At 41.6% G+C, this 22,914-nt stretch overlaps 1 protein-coding gene across 3 annotated transcripts in view; it reads right to left on the reverse strand.

Moving 5' to 3' along the window:
* The window catches only part of B4GALT6 (beta-1,4-galactosyltransferase 6), a 71,524-nt gene that overhangs the window by 41,818 nt on the left and 6,792 nt on the right, over nucleotides 1-22,914 (reverse strand). For 2 of the 3 annotated variants that reach the window (XM_025273101.3, XM_006053995.4), the window contains exon 2: nucleotides 5,964-6,080. In XM_025273101.3, coding sequence (XP_025128886.1) covers nucleotides 5,964-6,080 — 117 coding nt within the window. Of the gene's footprint in view, nucleotides 1-5,963; nucleotides 6,081-6,554; nucleotides 8,180-22,914 lie in introns of those variants that run through there. The other variant, XM_025273102.3, reaches the window with a different exon arrangement.

Genomic DNA, 22,914 nt, shown 5'->3' on the forward strand with positions numbered 1-22,914 from the left:
GCGTCACCTGGGAAGCTTCAAAATAAGTGTCAGGAAGTCCAATAAAGTTCTGATTCTTTTCTCAAAATCCAGGGAGGCCTGGCGTGCTGCAATTCATGGGATCGCAAAGAGTCAGACATGACTGAGTGACTGATCTGATCTGACCTGATCTGATCAGATTTCTAGTAAAAACAAACAAACAAACAAACTCTTCTCCTTTTACTGGGGACTCAAACTATAAACTATGCCAGCCACGCATCTACTCTGTACTGTGCATTTGTAGGACCTGAAAATAAAAGATAAATAAGCTTGTCCCTGGGAGTCCACTGCCTTTATGTGATCCAAAGGCCCATTTTCTTATAATCCCGATGAAGACAAGTATTAACACACAGTCCCAAAGTAATTTCTTAATGTCATATAAATTTAAATAAGAGCATTTTCTTACTATACATAATTTATTAATCCTTGTCATTAAAGCCCAGGCCCCCTCTCTTAGCCACAGACTCTGACTCTAAATCCACATCCAAGTCACAAAGGTTTAAAGCTCTCCAGACCTCTCTGCAAAACAGACTGTTAACACGGCTCCCTTTGGGGAGTCTCGTGTCAACGGGAGGGCTGGAGGGTTGTTTTCACTGTTTATTTTCAGGCTAAAATGACTGAATTTGTCATGAAAGAAACCATGGATCACTTTTATCAGTTTATAAAGAATCAATTTAAAAAAAACCCTCAGAGACATGCAGTATCATTATATTTTATCCTTTAAATACAAAGTTTTTTAGCTAAAACATGTGACTCTTGACAATGTCCTTATAAATGATCACAAGACCTCAACTCATTGTCAGGCTAATAAAAATGTCTGTACCCTTCAGTAACGCATCCAGCGGCAGTTACGTCATCCCAGTGTAATGTGAATACAAGAACTATGCACCCCCTTGCCATATGTCTGTAAATCTCTTTTAATTGAAATCAAATTGCCTTTGATTTCTAGCATCTAATACAGCATCTACAAAACAGAAGACACTCACTACAAAAGAATACTTCACAACTGATAATGTGGCCAACAATGATTTAAACTCTGGGAGACTATGATGTAATAAACCCACAAAACTGTTATTCCTACCAAAGTGCTGAGGCCCATGTAGCACACCCCCAGCTCAAAACCCAGGAGCTTTAAAAGGTGACGCATGACAGATGCTCCAGAGGCTGATCTACCACAACCGCTGTAAAATGCAGACATTATTTCATCTAATGAACGGATGAAAACACGGTGAGACCTGGGCCCCTGCCTTCTTCCTCCCTTTCAGAGCTACACCGGAAAAAAAAGGAACCCAGAATGAAAACTGTTAGACAAGCCCCTCCTTGGCTCTCACTGGATCTTAGGAGAACAGGCCAAATGAGCCCTCTCCAGGGCTTTCTTTCCCCTGCGGCTTAAAGCAGGTAACAGAAACCCAGTGAGCGCTCTGGCCTGTTTACTGCTTGCCGTGTCAGGCTGGCCAAGTCCGAGGGCCTCCATCCATGCACCCGCCGAATGAGGAAGTGTGCCGGCTTATTTCTAACAAGCCTACTGGCTCTAACAGCACGTGACCTTTGTCATCTGTTCTGATAACTGCCCACTGAATACATTTTGTTTTCTTAATTTGACTGACTCCATGAGCTACAAGGCAAGGTACCATTTGATTATAAAAGTACATGATTTCTTTACAAAAATTTTATATAAATCTCTTTACACTTGATGCCTCAGAATGTCAGGCATATGGTTAAAAAGTCCTATTTGGAATCAAATGTACTTAGAAATATCACAATTTGCCACTAAGTGTTAAATATTATGCTTTTTGCTAACTAGTTTTATTGGCATATAACACTATATTAGTTTAAGGTGTACCACATAAGGATTTGATACTTGGATATATTGTGAAATGATTACTACCAGGCTAATTAATTAACATCCATCACATAGTTATATATTTTTTTCTTGTGATGAGAATTTTAAAGATCTAATCTAAGTGATAAATTTTCAATGAGTCAATACATATTTCTCAACTCTTCCCTGGAGCCCAATCAGTCCTTTGTACACCTTACTGACCACTGTCTCCTTTTGGGCAGATTTTATCTGTACACACCTGCACAGAAATAAATCACTGAATTATAAGTAGCTATTTACAGTTCCATCTCTCCCAGAAGCCTAGAGATCTTCCATAAAATGAAGATCTTTTATTCTTTTTTGGGGGGGTGGAGGTGGGGGAGGTAGGAATCCTTTATTTTTGAATTGTACTATCTGCCTTTTGGGCTTTCCTGGTGACTCAGTGGTAAAGAATCCCCATGCCAATTCAGGAGATTTGGATTCAATCTCTGAGTCAGGAAGATCCCCAGGAGAAGGAAACGGCAACCCACTCCATGATTCTTGCCCAGGATCCCAAGGACAGAGGAACCTAGCAGGCTATAGTCCATAGGGTCGCAAAAGAGTTGGACATGACTTACAATAATATCTGCCTTTTACAGTGAATGCTACATGCCAGATTTTCATTTTAGTCTTATAATTCTATGAAACAAGGTAAATGAAAAAGCTGGGCATAAAGAACTTGCAGAATCTTTTAAATATTCACAGGTTAGTTGGTATAAGAACAAGTACTAGATCCAGAATCTTTTTATCCTTAAACCAGAGAGTATCAGCAGTCGGGAAGACAAGCTCTCGCCCTGGTTGACCAGTTACAAGCTGTGCAGCCTTGGGTTGGTCACTTCATCTGGGCTCTGTTGTCCCAGATGTATAATAATGGGGTTGAAGCAGGTGATCTCTAATGGTCCTTCTAGATCTAAAGTTTCAATATTATTTCCCCTAGAAAAAGTAATGTGGCAATGTGGGAGAAAGACCATGCTGTTGGAAAGCACAGTTTTGAAAGGATGTTTTTCTTCATGTTGTATCTCCAATATCTAGCTGAGTATTAACTATACTAGCTGCTTAATATAAATGAACACAGCAGTGCTTCATAGTTACCTATTCAAACTCCATTTTCCCTTTATTAGTAGGTAAAATGAAAGTGTTAGTTACTCAGTCCTGTCTGAATCTTTGTAATCCCATGGACTGTAGACTACCAGGCTCCTCTGTCCATGGAATTTTCCAGGCAAAAATACTAGACTGGGTTGCCATTCCCTTCTCCAAGGGATCTTCCCAACCCGCATCTCCTACATTGCAGGTAGATTCTTTACTGTCTGAGCCACCAGGGACAGAATCCCAATTTCATTCAGAGCACCAGAAGCCCAGCTCAAAGACTATCAACCCCAGTCGCCCTCACAATTAAGTATGTCACTTTGCTGACAAAGGTCTGTATAGTAAAAACTATGGTTTTTCCAGTGGTCATGTACAGATGTGAGAGTTGGACCATAAAGAAGGCTGGGCACTGAAGACTCGATGCTTTTGAACTGTGGTGTTGGAGAAGACTCCTTAGAGTTTCTTGCTTGGACTGCAACAAGATCAGACAAGTCAATCCTAAAGGAAATCAACCCTGAATATTCACTGAAAGGACTGAAGCTGATGCTGAAGCTCCAATACTTAGGCTACCTGATGCAAAGAGCCAATTCATTGGGAAAGACTCTAATGCTGGGAAAGACTGAAGGCAAGAGGAGAAGAGGGAGGCAGAGGATGAGACAGTTATATAGCACCACTGACTCAGTGGACATGAATCTGAGAAAATTCCAGGAGATAGTAAAGGACAGGGAAGCCTGGCATGCTGCAGTCCATGGGGTCACAGAGTCAGACACAACTAAGCAACTGAACAATGAGACATGAGTGGAATTACCATGTGGGACTTCTGGGAAGGATCTTTACCAAGGGGGAACTGTTTCTTTTCCCTTTCTTCCACTGCTCCTTCTAATGACCCAAGAGCAAACATGAAGCCCGGAGACCCCCGGTGCCTTATCCTGTGAAACATGACAGAGCAGAAGGGGGAAAGTGTGTGAAGAGTTTCTCAACAAAAGGAAGTTATCCAACCTCCAGACCTGATTTACACAAGAACATAAGCCTCATGTTTAAACCACTGCAGTCAGCTTTCTTTTACAACCAAACCCAATTCCTAACCGACAATGACAGTCTCCCGAGAAGAGCTGCACCATCAGTAAAGGAACCAACTGAAAGGCTTCCAAAGGTTCTTAAAGAGCAAACTTGAATCAAAGGACGCATTGGTTGTTTGGTCTTCACTGAAACTCTGATTTAGTGAGGGGAGGAGGGAATTTCTTTTCAGTTGTGACGTATTGCAGTTGGGGTTGGAGGTGGGGTTCATCTTGCTGAAATAACTAATTCTCCTAATGAAGCACAATATTCACACATGTAACTTATTCATACCCTGGGAAAAGAAGCTGATTATACACAGATTTTATAAGCACTCACTTACACAAATACAGTAACCTAAAGATGCTTAATACTTCTGTTCAGTTGAACGAACTTCTAATGAACACTTTAACAACCAACTTATTCAACCAGGACAAATCCTGGTGAAGCTTTTAAAATATTTCAACTTCTCTAAAATTGACCTATTATTCAGAAGACTAATTCAGGCAGAAGACCAGTTCATGAGACTTTCGCTGTACTATTAAAATACCAACTCAGATGAGACCATCCTTCTGAAGGAAATTTCTTTAAAGTTAAAAGGAAGAAGAAAATTAAGAGTGATTAAAAAACATTGATAGGTGGCATCATAACACAAATTAGGCAAATAACTAGAATAGATTTTGTAGAAGCATGTGTGACACTGAAATTAAGAATCAATATGCAACAGTCTTGAGATCTGCCGCTGCTAAGTCACTTCAGTCGTGTTCGACTCTGTGTGACCCCATAGACGTCAACCCACCAGGCTCTCCTGCCCCTGGGATTCTCCAGGCAAGAACACTGGAGTGGGTTGCCATTTCCTTCTCCAGTGCATGAAAGTGAAAAAGTGAAAGTGAAGTTGCTCAGTCGTGTCCGACTCTTCACGACCCCATGGACTGCAGCCCACCAGGCTCCTCCATCCATGGGATTTTCCAGGCAAGAGTACTGGAGTGGGGTGCCATTGACTTCTCCGCTTGAGATCTGAGACAGGTCTAAATCTATTACCCACCTTAACATACATTTTAAGAAAATGTACCTATGACTGGAAGGGACAGGGACTTCCTATTAGCAAGTTGGGTGTGTGTGTGTGTGATTTATAGTGACACAATGAATGAAGAACTGGTGACATAAGTTAAATCTTGAATTTTAACTGCTTAAAATAAGAATACAGTGGATGCAACAACTGACAATCAGCCGCTGAACCCTTAAAATAACATCTAATACAGCTTCCAGAGCCAATGTGGAAAACACTGCTACAAGGAGCACACGCATTCTTCCACAACAGTTGAATCTACTCACATTAGCTCTACCATCATTAAATCGTGAGTTGCGCCTATTACTTAGGCTTTAACTTCCTGTGATTCTGATGGAGACCCTTCTTCTAAGTTATATTTTAAAAAGGCAAGAGCAGCTACTGATTTCCAATGTTATATGATTTCTTCCTTACGCTCCTAAAAAGGCCACACAATGATTAACACTCTTCTGTAACTGAGACAAGTATTTTCTACACAAAGTTGGCAAATCATCTTAGGAATTAAAATGGGCATGAAGAAAGACGGCAGCATGGCTAAGATGCATAAATGACTCTCTTTGTGGTTAATTTCTCTTTAATATGGAAGGTGAATTGAAAAATACAAGTTATCTTTCATATTTTGCTTATGCTTTCAAGAATTAACCTAAGTGTCTTTATACAAAACCCCATCACCTCAGTGATCACACCTCTTACGTCCTAGAATACTTGACAGCCCTGACAGTGAAGGACCTCCTGGTGCACTCTGGAGACCTTCCTCATTAACAGGAAGTTACTTGGAGGCAGGACAAAGATGAAGAGATTAGGTTTACCAGTTTATGATGACAAGGCTAAGAAGCAGAAGTAAAGCAAAATTAAAACAGGACGCAGCCTTACCTGTGCCGTTGAGTGTGGCGTTTTTATTTGTGTACAGCCTGATCATATGTCCTATTGTCTTCACATTTTCCCTTAACATTATTCCGCGAGCTTGTACCATAAAGAGATATGTGTTGGCTATAAAAGAAGAAAAAAAAAAAAAGAAAGATGACATGACTCAATTAGCTTTTTTAAATTAAAAAAATAATATTCAGAATTGAGGAACTGCTCAATAGACTCGAACTGATTCAATTAGTACATCGAATGGGCAAACAAATATAAAATTACTATTTCCCATTATCGACAACTCACAAACTCCTTTTAAAAAACAATAAAATGAAAAATTAAAAGTAGTAATATCCATCCGTCAACTAGAATGAGACTAAATGGAACAATCCAAAATATCATAATTCCTTTGTCCACATATGATTTTCTACTACAAAATATACTCAGGAATTTCAGAAAGGCATTCTTTACCACATAATTCTTTACCACATTCAACCACATAATCCTAAAATTCATTTTCTCTAATTCTATATTAATACCCTCAAACCAAGGACTCCACAGAGATAAGAATTCCCTCATGAATCATAAACATATGTCACAAATCACCATGTCTAGTCTGGATACAGATCTTTCAAATTCTCAGTGTTGGGGGCACACGCAGGATGATCTAGAATCACAATCTCTTTTGGCAATTTCTCTTGATTACTTGAAATTTTACACTCTCAATCACAAACCTACCTACCAGGATTGTAAAAGCAGACAAAATCAAAATCAACGTGGCAGCACTATTTACAATAGCCAGAACATGGAAGCAACCTAGATGTCCAATGACAGAGGAATAGCTGAAGAAGATACGGTACCTATACACAATGGAATATAACCTAACCATCAAAAGGAACACATTTGAGTCGGCTGTAGTGAGGTGGATGAACCTAGAACCTGTTACACAGAGTGAAGTCAGTCAGAAAAACAAATCATCTATTATCATCTATAATATCATCTATTAAAACATTCATATGGAATCTAATGGAGAAGGAAATGGAAACCCACTCCAGTATTCTTGCCTGGAAAATTCCATGGACAGAGGAACCTGGTGAGCTACAATCCATGGGGTTGCAAAGAGTTGGCCACGACTAGCACATCAGCATGCAATCTAGAAACAGTACAGATGAACCTATTTACAGAGAAGAAATGGAGACACAGACGTAGAGAGTGGACTGTGGACACAGCGGGAGAAGAAGAGGTGGGACAAATGGAGAAAGTAGCATTGACATGTATACACCATTATGTGTAAAACAGATAACTAGCCTGGCGCTCTATGATGACTGAGAAGGGCGGGATGATACATACATAATCATGACTGATTCACATTCATGTATAGCAGAGACCTCCACAATACTGTAAAGCAATTGTCCTTCAATAGAAAAAAAAATTTTTTAATACATCATTAGTGGTCTCATTTTAATTTAAAAAAATCAACGTGGCATTTTCAAGTTGTTAATTTCAATCTCCAAGGTAAGTGCTTCAAGAATAATTTCTATTTTTTTCCTCTGGGAGAAACTGGTAATTGGACAAAGATTACAAGAGTCATTGCCTTTTGAGATGCCAGGCCTCCTCAGAAAAGCACAGAAGTCGCAAGACCCTTTCTTTCTTGGTCCTGGTTCTGCTAGTGCTGGGCGTAACTGGACAGCGCACCAGATCTCAGTTCCCTCACCTAAAAATGGCAGTACTACACCAGGTTTCTCGGAAGCCCCTTCTACACTAAATGCTCCAGGCATAAAGCTAAAACTCATAAGCTCCATTCAGACAAGAGGAGGCGGCTCATTTTCACAGCAAAACCAAGAAACTGCAAGGCTTGGTATAATGACTCTTTCAATTTTAAGATAAGCTGTCTCTCAACACACTAATGGCACTCTCAAAAAATGAATGCTGAATGAAAAGATAAAAAATGCCAACTCATTTTCTGGGCCCAGTTCTGCTTCTTTGAGATGGGACAGGGAGATGAGCAAAATGTTTGCTACCTCCTTTCTCTTTTATTGAAATTTGAACTTGCTCGAAGTACAAATGAGCAGAAAATAAATAGAACAGAGAAGTGGAGTAAAATAACACTTTTTTTTTCACCTTTAATCCATAAGAGAGAAATGCAGGTTTCACATAAGCTCCAGCTCAATCGTTTTTAGGTGCCTATCCAGAACCTGCCCGCCAATGCAGGAAATATAAGACATGGGTTCGATCCCTGGGTCAGGAAGATCCCATGGAGAAGGGCATGGCAACCCACTCCAGTATTCTTGCCTGGAGAATCCCATGGACAGACAGTCCACAGGGTTGCCAAGAGTCAGACATAACTGAGCGACTTAGCACACATGCACCACATCCTCTCTGGAGATCAGTCCTATAATTAGATCTAACTTGTTTAGGCCTGAATTTATTAAACCAGGCTTACAAACCCCACAAGTTTCTATTAATTTTTGTTTTTTTTTAGTGGACTTTCAAAGACAGATGAGACAAAGTGAAAAATGAAACTAAAGAGAACAGCCAACCAAAAATGTGGGAAAATGTTCAAGAAAAGCCAAAGTAACATTAGCAATTCTACCTAAACCAAGATTTCAACTGAAACGACACAGAGAAAAAAAATGAAATGGATTACGAGTATCTACTGTACAATTATCTTGGATCATTTAATCCTAAAATTATATATGAAATTTGTTATCAGTGGTGTAAATAGCCTATACTATATGTTATGCACCAAACTTGGCGGGGGGGAGACCTGGAGGAGGAGGACTGAGTCAAGAGTAATTAGGCCAAGACCAGTACTGGGAGAAACAATACTGCCCCAAACAGGGATACACAAAGTAAGAATACGTGTGTGTCCTGGAAACAGAATTTCCACAAACTACACAGCTTTTTCTTTTAATTAGCATACCTACTCTAACAGAGAAAACTGCCTGAATCTTGTGTGCTTAGTCGCTCAGTCGTGTCCAGCTCTTTGCAACCCCATGGCCTATTGCCCGCCAGGCTCCTCTGTCCATGGGATTCTCCAGGCAAGAATACTGGAGTGGGTTGCCATACCTTCCTCCAGGGGATCTTCCCCACCCAGGAATCACATTTCGAATCTTGAAACCAAGTCAAATTTAAGAAACAAGGACAATAACAAGCATAGAAAATAACAATCAAAGTCAAATTTTCCTAAAAACTTTCAAAATATCAGGTAACCAAACTGTTAAGAAAAAAAAAAATGATTACTGATGGCACCTGCGACAAGGGTGATTTACCAAAATCATGTATTTACTATGCGTTAGACAGATGGAGAAAAAATAAAGGTGAGACACCAAGCTCTCCAAACGGAAAATCTATTAGTTTATTTTAAATTATTCACAGCTAATTGAGTTACATTCCTTAGGTTAATGGTCCTCATGGGTTTAATCCCTAAAGATCAAAACCCATTAAGGAATGAAGCTGTATTTAAATAGAGGCATTGTTAACAGGAGGAAGGCCATGTGTCAAAGTGTTTCAAGGCATAAGAAACCAGCATGGAATAATCCAGACTGACTACCAAACATCATAAAACTATGGTTAACCCACACTCAGGTAATTCTACATGCCTGCTAATCATCATTATTGTAAAACAGAATGTCTTATTGGCAAGCCAGAAAATACTTGTCTAAAATTTCTATTCCAGGGACTACCCTGGTGGTCCAGTAGTGAAGACTCCATGCTTCCACTTCACGGGGCTATGGGTTCGATCCCTGGTAGGGGAATAAAGAAGCCCAAATGCTGCAAAAAAAAGTTTTTTTAAAAAAGAGAGATTTCTATTCCATCTTACAAGCGACTACATTTCAGAAAATAGGGAATTCTTTCCCATGCTTGCCCTTTGGTCTCAAGACAACTCAAAAGAACACTAAAAACCAGTACTGCTTCATTAAAATGATGTTACGACGTTCTCTAATTTAGTTCATTTGCTATTTGCCTCTGCATTGTGAGACATAAATTTCACTTATTTACCTAGTCTGTTTTCCAGGGGTTGGAGGGGAAGCTATACCCTAAGGGGAAAAAAACTTCAAAAATCAACAGTTTACAATAGCTTGTAGGCATCTTACCCTGGGTTTATGAGGAAAGATTTATGAACATGCCTCATTCTCAACTTGAGAAAACTAGGGAATGTATCTGCTATAAAGTTGTGTCTCCACACCCTTTTCCACATGCAGCTTCGCTCCTTCAAAGCACAGAATAGATTCAAGTCCAGGAGCTCTGTACTCGGCAGTGATCTGGCAAAGGCTTCCTAGGCTTTGAAGGACTCAAACACAACATCCCTCTGATCTCAACGTCCTTGTGCCTGACTGCCACCATCTCCAGGTCCTTTAGCAAACCAGAAGTCAACTGCACAGCTGATTCTGAGAGGGAGACTGTGTTGTTAGACATTCTCACACACAGTGCTAGAGCTAAGAAGCAGAGAAGGCAATGGCACCCCACTCCAGTATCTTGCCTGGAAAACCCCATGGACGGAGGAGCCTGTTAGACTGCAGTCCATGGGGTCGCGAAGAGTCGGACACGACTGAGTGGCTTCACTTTCACGCATTGGAGAAGGAAATGGCAACGTACTCCAGTGTTTTTGCCTGGAGAATCCCAGGGACAGAGGAGCCTGGTGGGCTGCCGTCTATGGGGTCACACAGAGTCAGACACGACTGAAGCGACTTAACAGAAGCAGCAGCAGAGCTAAGAAGAGTGGGGTACAAATACAATTGGGAGAAACGTTCATACAAAAGTAAAAGTGGGAACCACGGCGCTGAATTACCACAGGAAAAATTATCTAGAAAGGAGATAAGAAGGTGGAGTTCAGACCGCAAATAGAAGATATAAAACTAAAAGACCTCAAGATGAATTATTCTGAGCTGAAACATGGTGAAGAAGCCACTGGACAAACGAAAAAGGGAATGGTCAACCATGACAAATGTCAATACAGAGGAGAAGAAGAAAGACAATAAGGAAAAAAGAAAAAAGCTTAAAAATGAAAAGCTAATACCTAGCACTTACTCTAATGGGCATCCTTGCTGCTGCTGCTGCTAAGTCACTTCAGTCGTGTCCGACCCTGTATGACCCCATAGACGGCAGCCCACCAGGCCCCCCCATCCCTGGGATTCTCCAGGCAAGAATACTGGAGTGGGTTGCCATTTCCTTCTCCAATGCATGAAAGTGAAAAGTGAAAGTGAAGTCGCTCAGTCGCGTCCAACTCTTCACGACCCCATGGACTGCAGCCCACCAGGCTCCTCCATCCATGGGATTTTCTAGAAGTTCTTTATATAAACTAATTGACAACCCTATAAGGTAGGTACTAATATTCCCATTTTACAGATAAGGAAAATGGAGTTAAGTGATTTGCTCAAGGTCATACAGTAATTTATTAGCAAGTGGTGGAAGTCGGATTCACCCCCAGCAGATAGCTCCAGCAACCCAACTCTTCATCACCATCCCAGTCAGCCTTTTAAAATAATATTAGAGGGACTTCCCTGGTGGTCCAGTACTAAGATTCTGCTCTCCCAATGCAGGGGCGCCTGGGTTCAATCCCTGGTCAAGGAACTAGTTCCTACACGCTGCAACAAAGATCGAAGATCCCAGATGCCACAACTAAGACCCGATGCAGCCAAATAAACAAATATTTTTTAAAACAAATAAACAAAAGTGCTATTAGACCCTGGTCAACCTTCAAGAGAGTAGTTTCACCCAAATAATGGAGAAAAAAAGAAATTTACAGTAGAGAGTTGAGTGGACGGAGTGAAAGCAGTCCGGTGTCGGAACAGGGAAGTGAGAGCCAGGTCAAGGGACATTTTCTTGGGCAGGAGGAACCTCAGCATGACCTGAATAGATCAAGGAAAGAAGGAATTTAAAGTGAAGGCTCTAGGTGAGTAAGAGGAAAGAGGGAGAAGAACGTCTCCACTGATGGGACAGCACAAGCAGAGGCTCTGGGAGGCACAGCTGCAGAGGACACTCGGGATAAGCCGTCCAACCTGAGGGGCGCCAGCAGCAATGGACAGTAAGTTGTAACGGTCCCAGTAGGAAAACGGTGTGAAGAAACAGAAAGGCGAGGAGAGGACAGATGAGAAGTAACATTAACGGGGACTTCCTTGGTGGGCCAGTGGCTAAGACTTCGCGTTTCCAATGCAGGGGACCCGGGTTTGATCCCTGGTCAGGGAACTAGTTCCCACATGCCACAACCAAGAGTTCCCATGCAACAACTAAAATAAATAATTTTTTTAAGTACTTCCCTATGACCAGTTAACTAGGTCATTCTCAACATTAAAAAAAGTAGTAGTAGTAACATTAACAAAGGTGAGAAAGTGCCAGATGTAGAAGGTTAGGAAGACTGTGGTCTGGAGAGAAGGGGGACGGGGTGGAGCAGGCCGGCTCTGAATTGAGCGTAACTCAGAAATCATCCCAGGGTCTGGAATGTTGGAGGGCCTGGGTTTCTAAAGAGAAGGGAAATGAATTAACATGAATTGAGTACCTCCATTCATCAGGCACTGAGCTAAATGCTATGTATTGCATTTCATTTAATTCTTCTGTAGCAGGATGAACAGAGACCCCCCCCAAAAGATGTGTGCACATCCTAATTCCCAGAACCTGCAAAGGTTATCTTATTTGGAAAAGGAGTCTTTGTAGATGAGATTAAGTTAAGGATCTCGAGATGAGGAGATCATCCTGGATTATCTGGGTTGGCCCTAAATCCAGTGAAAGTGCACACACAAGAGAAAGGCAGAGTGAGACTTCTATACACACATACACACACGAGGAAGTGAGGACGAAGGCAGATTAGAGTGGCCGGCCAGCAGCCTAGGAAGCCAAGGACTGCCAAAAGGCACCCAAAGCTAGAGACAAGGGAGGGTTTTTCAGAGCCTTCAGAGGCTGCACAGCTCTGCCGACTCCTTGATTTTGAACTTCTGGCCAACGAAATTGAGGGAATGCATTCCTGCTTTAAGCCATTCAGACTGCAGTAATTTGTATCGGAGCCCTAGGAAACAAATATACCATCTCAGGATACAGGCACAACTTTCCACATTGTAAGACCAGAAAACTGACCTCCCTGGTGGTCAAGTGGTTAAGAATTCACCCTTCAATGCAGGGACGTGGGTTCAATCCCTGGTCTGGGAAGATCCCACATGCCTCAGAGTAACTAAGCCCGTGCACCATAACCACTGAGCCCGCATGCAGCAGCTACTGAATTGCGCCACAAGCCACAACTGGCTCAGATAGTAAAGCAATGAGGGAGACCTGGGTTCGATCCCTGGGCCGGGAAGATCCCTGGAGAAGGAAATGGCAACCCACTCCAATACTCTTGCCTGGAAAATGCCATGGATGGAGGGGCCTGGTGGGCTACAGTCCATGGGGTCGCTAAGAGTTGGAGACGACTAAGCAACTTATCTTTCACTGTTACCACAATCAAAGAATCGGTGCGCTGCCATGAAAGATCTCACATGATGCAAAGACCCCACATGCTGCAACTAAGACCTGACGCAGGCAAATAAATAAATATTTTTAAAAAGAGATCAAAAAACAGCAGAAGTTACACAGGTAGAATTTTAAAAACTCAAGATTCAAGGACTGCTCTAAATGACTCTGAGGCAGCAATCTGGGAGAAGCAATGATTGGAAGTCCTACAGAAGAGAGAGAGACTAAGAAAAAGAAAACTCTTCAATGCAAAAAGTTATGAGGGAAGTGACAACAGAGGGGGTTAACAGATTGCAACCAATGCAAGGAGGATATCAGTAGCAATACTTGAAAGTCACAGGAGAGAAAATGGTTTCCCATATAATCTACAGAACAACGTAACGAAATAAACAACATGGAAAAAAGCAAACCACTTTATATTTTTGTTGTTGTTCAGTCGCTAAGTCGTGTCCAACTCTTGGTGACCCCATGGACTGCAGCCCACCACACACCCCATCCTTCACTATCTCCCTGTTTGTTCAAATTCATGTCTGTTGAGTCAAAGATGCTGTCTAAGCATCTCAACCTCTGCTACCCTCTTCTCCTTTTGCCTTCAATCTTTCCCAGTATCAGGGTTTCTTCTGGTGAGTCGACTCTTCACATCAATTAGCCAAAGCATTGGAACTTCAGCATCAATCCTTCCAATGAATATTCAGGGTTGATTTCCCTTAGGATTGATTGGTTTGATCTCCTTGCTGTCCAAGAGACTCTCAAGAGTCTTCTCCAGCACCACAATTTTAAAGCATCAGTTCTCTGGCGTTCAGCCTTTAGAGTCCAGCTACATATATACATCCCTTGACAGTAACCACAGACACTTGAATCATGTATTCTATGAACTTCTAAGAACTCACAATAACCTCTCAAACATCTATTTCACATGCCTGTAAGTTTTCTTCCTTCCACATCTAGCCCCTTGTTCAACAAGTTCCCAGAAATTACTCGTCTGAGTCTGTAAAAGCTAAATATATTATCTCTAATAATAATGCCATAAACTCCAATATGAGGCCATATGACATGTGAAAAAGAGTTCATACTTTGCCTAGAACCAAAGCATTGCTTAAGTTAAAAACAAAACATAACAGACTTCTAGGCTTTGCCAGGCTGCAAAACAAATGATTCCCTTTATGTCAAAGCACTATTTAAACAGACTATTTTACCATGGTGATAATAATTCAAAGTCAAGTATGGGCTCAAGAAAATCTGCAGAGCAAGTAATTACTAGCCTATAATATCCTCCTCCCCATCCTTCCAGTAAATCACAGACTAATAAGTAGAATGAAAGAATTCTGTGCTCAGAATCCCATTTTATCAAGCAATCATGAATACACTGATCACATACAGCCCAGATCTATTTCAGATCTTAGCCAACAGCTCAAGCTTTGCTGATGTAGGCACCAAAAAGTAACAAGAAATTCTTTCCAACAGGTGTTTTTTACCACTTCCACTCTGCAGTTTAACAGCTTTGAGTTATTTGAGGATGACTTTTTCTAACAGTCTTATTAAAGATGTTCAAGGTGGAGACATGTGTTTATTTACAATAAATATGTGTTGAATAACCACCAACTGCCAAGGAGTATCCGCAACTAAGGGGCCATGGGGCCCCTCTGTAAAAACCAAAATCCTAAGAAAGGGCAAACTGCCTAAAACATTGGAATTACTTCTACAACAACCAGATGACCAGCTCAGCCTGGTTTAAACTTAGCTGAAAATTCAAAAACTAGACTCTGAACACATGACCTAACACATGACAGCTTTCAGCACTGTCCTTTGTTAATTCATTGTTACTCACTTAAACATATGGCTTCTTTAAAGCGTGACAGAAGCCTAAAGAGTCAAGAGTCATAAACCACATGGGAGAAAAGTAGAATCAGGCGGAAATGAGGGAACCAGGAAAGGAAAAATGCAGGCAATTACATTTTTAATCTAATCAGTAAGGAAACTTACCTAATGAAATTACAGACTAAAGGACAAAGCCATAAATAAACACACCCAGAAAACATTGTAAATCTGCTGAAAATAAATGATTTCAGAATGCATTTAAAGTGAATGAAATGAACCACTACCAACTTGAGAATGCTATTGTAATGAAGAGGACATAAAAGGGAGACCTATGTGAACTATATGCTTTATAATTATCCACAATTTCCCTGTGTTTTCAAAATTAAAATACCGTTCATAATCTCAGCTTACTTATTCATGAAAGGAGAATGACTCTAAAACAAGCAGGAGAGAAGGGAACACAGCATGGAAAATCAATTTCAATGATTTCCAAAGCCAGAGCATACTTTCAAATTAAAAAACAAGGCATCTTTTAATTCTCTACCACTGGTCCTCTTGAGACAAATGAAAATGAAGTCTGAGTTCTCTTCCTCCAAGTCAAGCTGGACATTGCATTATGATTAGAAGTCATAATATCTGAGCCATTGACTTAATTACCAAGAAGGCAATACATAAAACATGATTTCAGTAAAGAATTGTTAACACTAGCAAGCCTCAAATACTTAAAGAGATACTATTTCAATCAAGGTGTGATGGTACAGTGACAAACTTCACAGAGCTGCTTAACTATGAACATGTTATAAAGAGATTTTTATAAGTCTTTTGTTTTGAAATTATTTCCACTGGCTAACATGTAGGGCCATCAGTTCAGTTCAGTTGCTCAGTCATGTCCGACTCTTTGCGACCCCATGGACTGCAGCACCCCTGGCCTCCCTGTCCATCACCAACTCCCGGAGTTCACTCAAACTCATGTCCATGGAGTCGGTGATGCAATCCAACCATCTCATCCTCTGTCGTTCCCTTCTCCCACCTTCAATCTTTCCCAGCATCAGGGTCTTTTCAAATGAGTCAGCTCTTCACATAAGGTGGCCAAAGTATTGCAGTTTCAGTTTTAGTCCTTCCAATGAATATTCAGGACTGATTTCCTTTAGGATGGACTGGTTGGATCTCCTTGCAGTCCAAAGGACTCTCAAGAGTCTTCTCCAACACCACAGTTCAAAAGCATCAATTCTTGGTGCTCAGCTTTCTTTATAGTCCAACTCTCACATCCATACATGACTACTGGAAAAACCATAGCCTTGACTAGACAGACCTTTGTTGGCAAAGTAATGTCTCTGCTTTTTAATATGCTGTGTAGGTTGGCCATAACTTTTCTTCCAAGGAGCAAGTGTCTTTTAATTTCAAGGCTGTAGTCACCATCTGCAGTGATTTTGGAGCCCCAAAAATAAAGTCTCTCACTGTTTCCCCACCTATTTGCCATGAAGTGATGGGACCAGATGCTATGATCTTCATTTTATGAATGTTGAGTTTTAAGCCAACTTTTTCACTCTCCTCTTTCACTTTCATCAAGAGGCTCTTTAGTTCTTCTTCACTTTCTGCCATGAGGGTGGTGTCATCTGCAGATTTGAGGTTATTGATATTTCTCCTGGCAATCTTGATTCCAGCTTGTGCTTCTTCTAGCCCAGCATTTCTCATGATGTACTATTTATATTGATCCTATTAAGTGAATTACAATGTATCTCTCTAATGATTAAAAACAGTAACTAACAAATTCAGGATCAACCTATAGCTCAATCACATAGTGGGTTCATAAAGAAACGCATGATCCTAGTGCCTTAAGTTATCTGTACATTCTGCCCATTTTTATTCTGGAGGAAAGAAATTCTTCACCACGAAAACTCTTTCTCCAGTAACACATGATGCTATAAACAAATTAATCTGGTTCTTCACAGGTAAGATTAGTTAGATGAAAGATCAAATGAGATAACCAATTTCAAATGTACAACTATTTCACACTAAAGGATTTCCCAACTGTTTGGGGTGTGTGTCAGAAATGAAGCTCCCAGGGTGAAGGCTTAATTAAAAAATCAATCAGGCACTTCCCTGGTGGTCCAGTGACCAACACTCCATACTCCCAATATGGGGGGGCGGGGGGGCGGGCAGGGTTCAATCCCTGATCCAGGAACTAGATCCCACATGCCATAACTAAGAGCGCACAGGCCACAACTGAAGATTCTGCATGGTAGTTTTACTCCCAGCATGCAGGATCCTTTACTTGCCACATGTGAACTCTTAGTTATAGCATGTGGGATCTAGTTCCTGCAGCAGGGATCAAACTCAGGTGGGAGGGAGGGAGAGCCATGTGTATACCTATGGCTGATTCATGTTGATGTATGGCAGAAACCAACACAATATTGTAAAGTAATTATCCTCCAATTAAAAATAAAATTTTTAATGCAAAAGAAAAAAAAGATCCTGCATGTATTTGATAATCATGTAGATATAAAGGATTATGGGTGACATCCCATTTCTGTTTGGGAAATGTATTGGTTGATACCTGCAGTGGCTTGAATGGTGCTTCCCCCCAAATTCATGTCTACACACAGAACCTCAGAATGTGACCTTATTTGGAAATAGGGTCTTTGCAAATGTAATTAATGTAAGGATGGAGATAAGGTCATAGCAGATTGTGACAGAGTATCCTCAGAGGATGCACAGAGACTCAGAGAAGAAGGCTATGTGAGGATGGAGTCAGAGATTAGAGAGGGACAGGCATACAAGTCAAACAGCCACGGCATTAGGAGACTGGCATGGGATAGTTTCTCTTTCAGGGTCTCCAGAAGTCATGAGCCCTGCCAGTACCTAGATTCCAGGTTCCTGCATCCTGAGCTGTAAGAAAATAAAGTTTTGTTCTTTGAAGCCACCTAGTTTGTGGTAATTTGTTATGACAACCATAGAAGACTGATAACATTAACTGAAGTAAGGAATCCAGAAGACAGAGTGCGACTGGCAGGAAAGAGAATGGGTTGCATTTAGGAGACTGTGCATTAAGATCTTTATCTGTTTTTGCATATTCCTAACATAGTTTCTGGAGAAGGCAATGGCACCCCACTCCAGTACTCTTGCCTGGAAAATCTCATGGATGGAGGAGCCTGGTAGGCTGCAGTCCAAGGGGTTGCTAAGAGTCGGACATGACTGAGCAACTTCACTTTCACTTTTTACTTTCATGCATTGGAGAAGGAAATGGCAACCCACCCCAGTATTCTTGCCTGGAGAATCCCAAGGATGGGGTAGCCTGGTGGGCCTCTGTCTATGGGGTCGCACAGAGTCGGACACAACTGAAGCGACTTAGCAGTAGCAGCAGCAGCACACAACTAAGATCTAATGCAGCCAAATAAATAATTTTTTAAAAAATCAATCAGGATCCTAATTAGATTCTCTAATGATAAGACCTGGGTTGCCTTAAATAAGGCTTGAGCACCTTCATGTTTGAAAACCACTGCTTGTAGTAATTCTCTAAACATCACTAACATTTGTAACAGGTAAAAAAAAATAGAAGTCTCCTTTCATAGTTTAACTTGTATAAATACATCTTCTCTTATACAGCTTCCTAATTTATGCGCAATTCATTCAGACAATGAAAAATCTATGTTTCATCCGTAAAGAATATACAACATAAAGACTGCATTGAGAGCCAAAGACATTTACTAATTTTACTATTTAATCATGAAAACCAAAATGTAAGTAAAAAGTCATATCTATTACCCCTCTGGAGGAAAAAAAATTAATTACAATTTAGATTTAAAAGCACTAAGTTATGTTTTCCTCAACATTTTGCCATGCCACATAGCCAAAAATAAAACATTTCATAATTTCAATTTACTTATTCATGAAAGGAAAATGCCTCTAAAACAAGGAGAGAAGGGGACAGAGCATGGAAAATGAATTTCAAAGATTTCCACAGCCACAGCATACTTTCAAACCAACAAACAAGGATAAACATCCTTTCTTGCCTACTTTTAACTGAGGAGGGTTTTTGCTGTGGCTTAAACCAAACATCCTTAAGTTCTGCTACAACCAAAAACAAGCAAGCCCCTGAAACACAACAAATCAAGTCGGCCCAATGTAGGATATACATGCTACAGAAAAATAAAATTGGAATGCTACCTGAAATTCTCCAATGGGTCTAAGACATGAGGAAAAAATACCTAATAATAACTGGAGTAAAACTCTTGATTTCCCAGTGGCATGTTAATGGTCTTGTAGGTATTCTCAGCAAACCTACTTTTAACCTTCAACTGACCCAATCTTCACCTCTTCAACTTCACAACTTCAATCTTCAACTAATCACAATATTACCCATATATTATTCTGTTATTATCCTGAGAAAAGGCAGAAACAGAAAGATCTTTTATATACTCAATCACTGGGTCTTTTGGGAATTAAGAAAAAAATGATTCAGAAGAAAAAGGAGAAACAAGAGGAGGGAGAAAGAGCTGGGGGCAGGCTGCTCTGATGAAACTGGCCAAGTGCAGCCCAAGCAGCGGTGACAACATTCAGTTTGGTCTCAGGTGGCGAGGGAAATGGACCAGAGGGAGAAAACTGGAAATACACAAGGCCTGCGGGGCTCTCCACCGGCCAGGAATGCCCAAGCAGGACCTAGGAAATCCAAGTTCTAGAACAATCTCTCAGAAATGGATACAGCAGGGGAAGGAAAGGGTGGGATGAACTGAAAGAGCAGCACTGAAACAAATACATTACCACATGTAAAACAGACAGGAGTGGAAAGTTGCTGTGTGACACAGGGAGCTCAACCTGGTGCTCTGCGACAACAGGAGGGGTGGGATGGGGTGGCAGGCGGGAGGGAGGTTCAAGAGGGAGGGGGCGCATGTACACTTATGGCTGACTCACACTGCTGTAGGGCAGAAACCAACACAACATTGTAAAGCAATTATCTGCCAATTACAAAAGAAAACTTACTCATAAAACACTAACATGGAGAATGGTGTGAAGCACTGTCAGACTTCAATGAATTCATTTTTCCCTTTAAAACTACCTGATTCCTCACAAGGTCATAGAAATGAGGTTCACCTCTGCTGGAACAATACAGCTGAATTAACATATAGGCTCAAGAATGGTGGCCAGAAAATAAAAATAAAATAAAAGAATGGCAACCTGATGGAGGTAAGCAATTTCTGAGATGGCTACCCAGCCCATGACTGTGCACTGGCCCAAGATGACTCTTTTCTGACAAAGACAATATGGCCAAAGTGATGGAGTTGTAAATACCCAGTGGAGAGGCTCCGGGGCAAGGAACTGAGTGAGGTCTCCAGCCAACTACCTGCAAAGAGCCGAGGTCCTCAGTGCAACCACCCTCAGTGGGGGCAGAATCCGGCCCGAGTGCACATGGCTGAACTTGGAACTGGATTCTTCCCCAGTGGAGCCTCCAACCACAGCCCTGACCTACGCTCTGTAGCTGAGTGAGTGACCTTGAACCAGAGCCATCCAGCCAAATCATGTCCAGATTCCTGGCCACAGAAACTAGGAGATAACACGTTTGATTTTTTAAGCCCCTAAATCTGGAGGTAATTCCCTGGTGGCTCAGTGGTAAAGAATCTACCTGCCAACTCAGAAGATGTGGGTTCAGTCCCTGAGTTGGGAAGATCTCCTGGAGAAGGAAATGGAAACTCACTCCAGTATTCTTTCCTGGAGAATCCCATGGACAGATGAGCCTCCACGGAGTCACAGAAGAGTCAGACACGACTCACAGCGACCAAAAAACAAACACAACACACTGACGGACCCTGGCATCTTCACTCTTCCTGATCTCCTGTCAGCCCCTCCATATTCTCCCAAAGGGTCTAACATCCAACACCAGGATGATACTGATGGGTGGGCTGGGGAGAGAAGGAACTAGAGCAGCCACATCAGAAGCGATTAATTGGAAAGACTCAGTCACTCAACAGCTCTTCACTAAGCCTCCAGCATGTGCCAGGGCAGAAAACAAATCTCTGAAGCTGGTCGAGCAAACACGTTATTCTATACTAAGATTTGTTCATAAGAACAGAGCCCCTCTAAGCAGCTCAGACACCCACCTTATCAGATATGAATCTCCTCGATCTCCCTCTCAATATGTATCCAAATTTTGCTATCAAGAGCATCTTTATCTACTCTCCTACCTCTAAAATTAATTCCCTTATACACTTGACCCTACTCCCTCTACTTGGTATCCCTCATTCCAGAACTGCTGTCTTAATCCATCCACACCAACATAGCATAAGTATTCCTATAAAATGCAAACCTGATCACATCACTCTATTTAAAATCTAAACTCAATGGTTTGACATTGTTCTCAGGCTAAAGCCCAAGTTCTCAAATCGAGCTTACATGTGTCTGTATTTATGTCTCTGGCTTTGACCCACGCTCCCCTCCAATTTTTATGCCTTAGCCTCTACCTTTTTGGTTTTTTTTACTTTCCATTTCTCTCCCACTTCTTAACCTTCGACTATACTATTCCTACCTGAAGCACTTTTCCCCAGGCCTTTAATTACCTAACCCATGAAATTAAAAGACGCTTTACTTCTTGGAAGGAAAGTTATGAGCAACCTAGATAGTATATTCAAAAGCAGAGACATTACTTTGCCAACAAAGGTCCATCTAGTCAAGGCTATTGTTCTTCCAGTGGTCATGTATGGATGTGAAAGCTGGACTATGAAGAAGGCTGAGCACCGAAGAATTGATGCTTTTATACTGTGGTGTTGGAGAAGACTCTTGAGAGTCCCTTGGACTGCAAGGAGATCCAACCAGTCCATCCTAAAGGAGATCAGTCCTGGGTGTTCTTTGGAAGGAATGATGCTGAAGCTGAAACTCCAATACTTTGGCCATCTGATGCGAAGAGTTGACACATTGGAAAAGACTCTGATGTTGGGAGGGATTGCGGGCAGGAGGAGAAAGGGACGACAGAGGATGAGATGGCTAGATGGCATCACCGACTCGATGGACAAGAGTTTGGGTGAACTCTGGGAGGTGGTGATGGACAGGGAGGCCTGGGGTGCTGCAATTCATGGGGTGGCAAAGAGTCGGACACAACTAAGCGACTGAACTGAATCAGCCTTTAATTACCTATAACCTAAGCTTCTGGCCTTAGGTTCTCCCTGATGCCTAGACTAGTTTAGTGCCCTACTCATCCACCCAGCCAGTGCCTCCACAGCAAACTCACACGATCTCCTAGAATAGTTACTCTGCCAACTGTGTGAATTTCCCACTGGCTATGAGCTCTATGAGGGGCTTTCCAGGTGGCACTAATGGGAAAGAACTGCCTGCCAATGCAGGAGACATAAGAGCCTGGGATTCGATTTTTGCATCAGGAAGATCCCCTGGAGAAAGGCATGGCAACCAACTCCGGTACTCTTGCCTGGAGAATCCCATGGACAGAGGAGCCTGGCAGGCTACAGTCCATGGGGTCGCACAAGAGTCGGACACGACTGAAGCGACTCAGCATGCATGCTTCAACTCTATGAAAACAGAGACCACGTGGATCCTGTTCAGTGCAGAACCAGACAAACATGTATGGAAGAGTAAATTGATGCTTTCAAACTGTGGTCCTGGAGAAGATGCTTGAGAGTCCCTTGGACGGCAAGATAAAATCAGTCAATTCTAAAGGCAATCAACCCTGAATATTCACTGAAAGGACTGATGCTGAAGCTAA

This window comes from Bubalus bubalis, chromosome 22, assembly GCF_019923935.1.
Source record: "Bubalus bubalis isolate 160015118507 breed Murrah chromosome 22, NDDB_SH_1, whole genome shotgun sequence".
Lineage (NCBI taxonomy): Eukaryota > Metazoa > Chordata > Mammalia > Artiodactyla > Bovidae > Bubalus > Bubalus bubalis.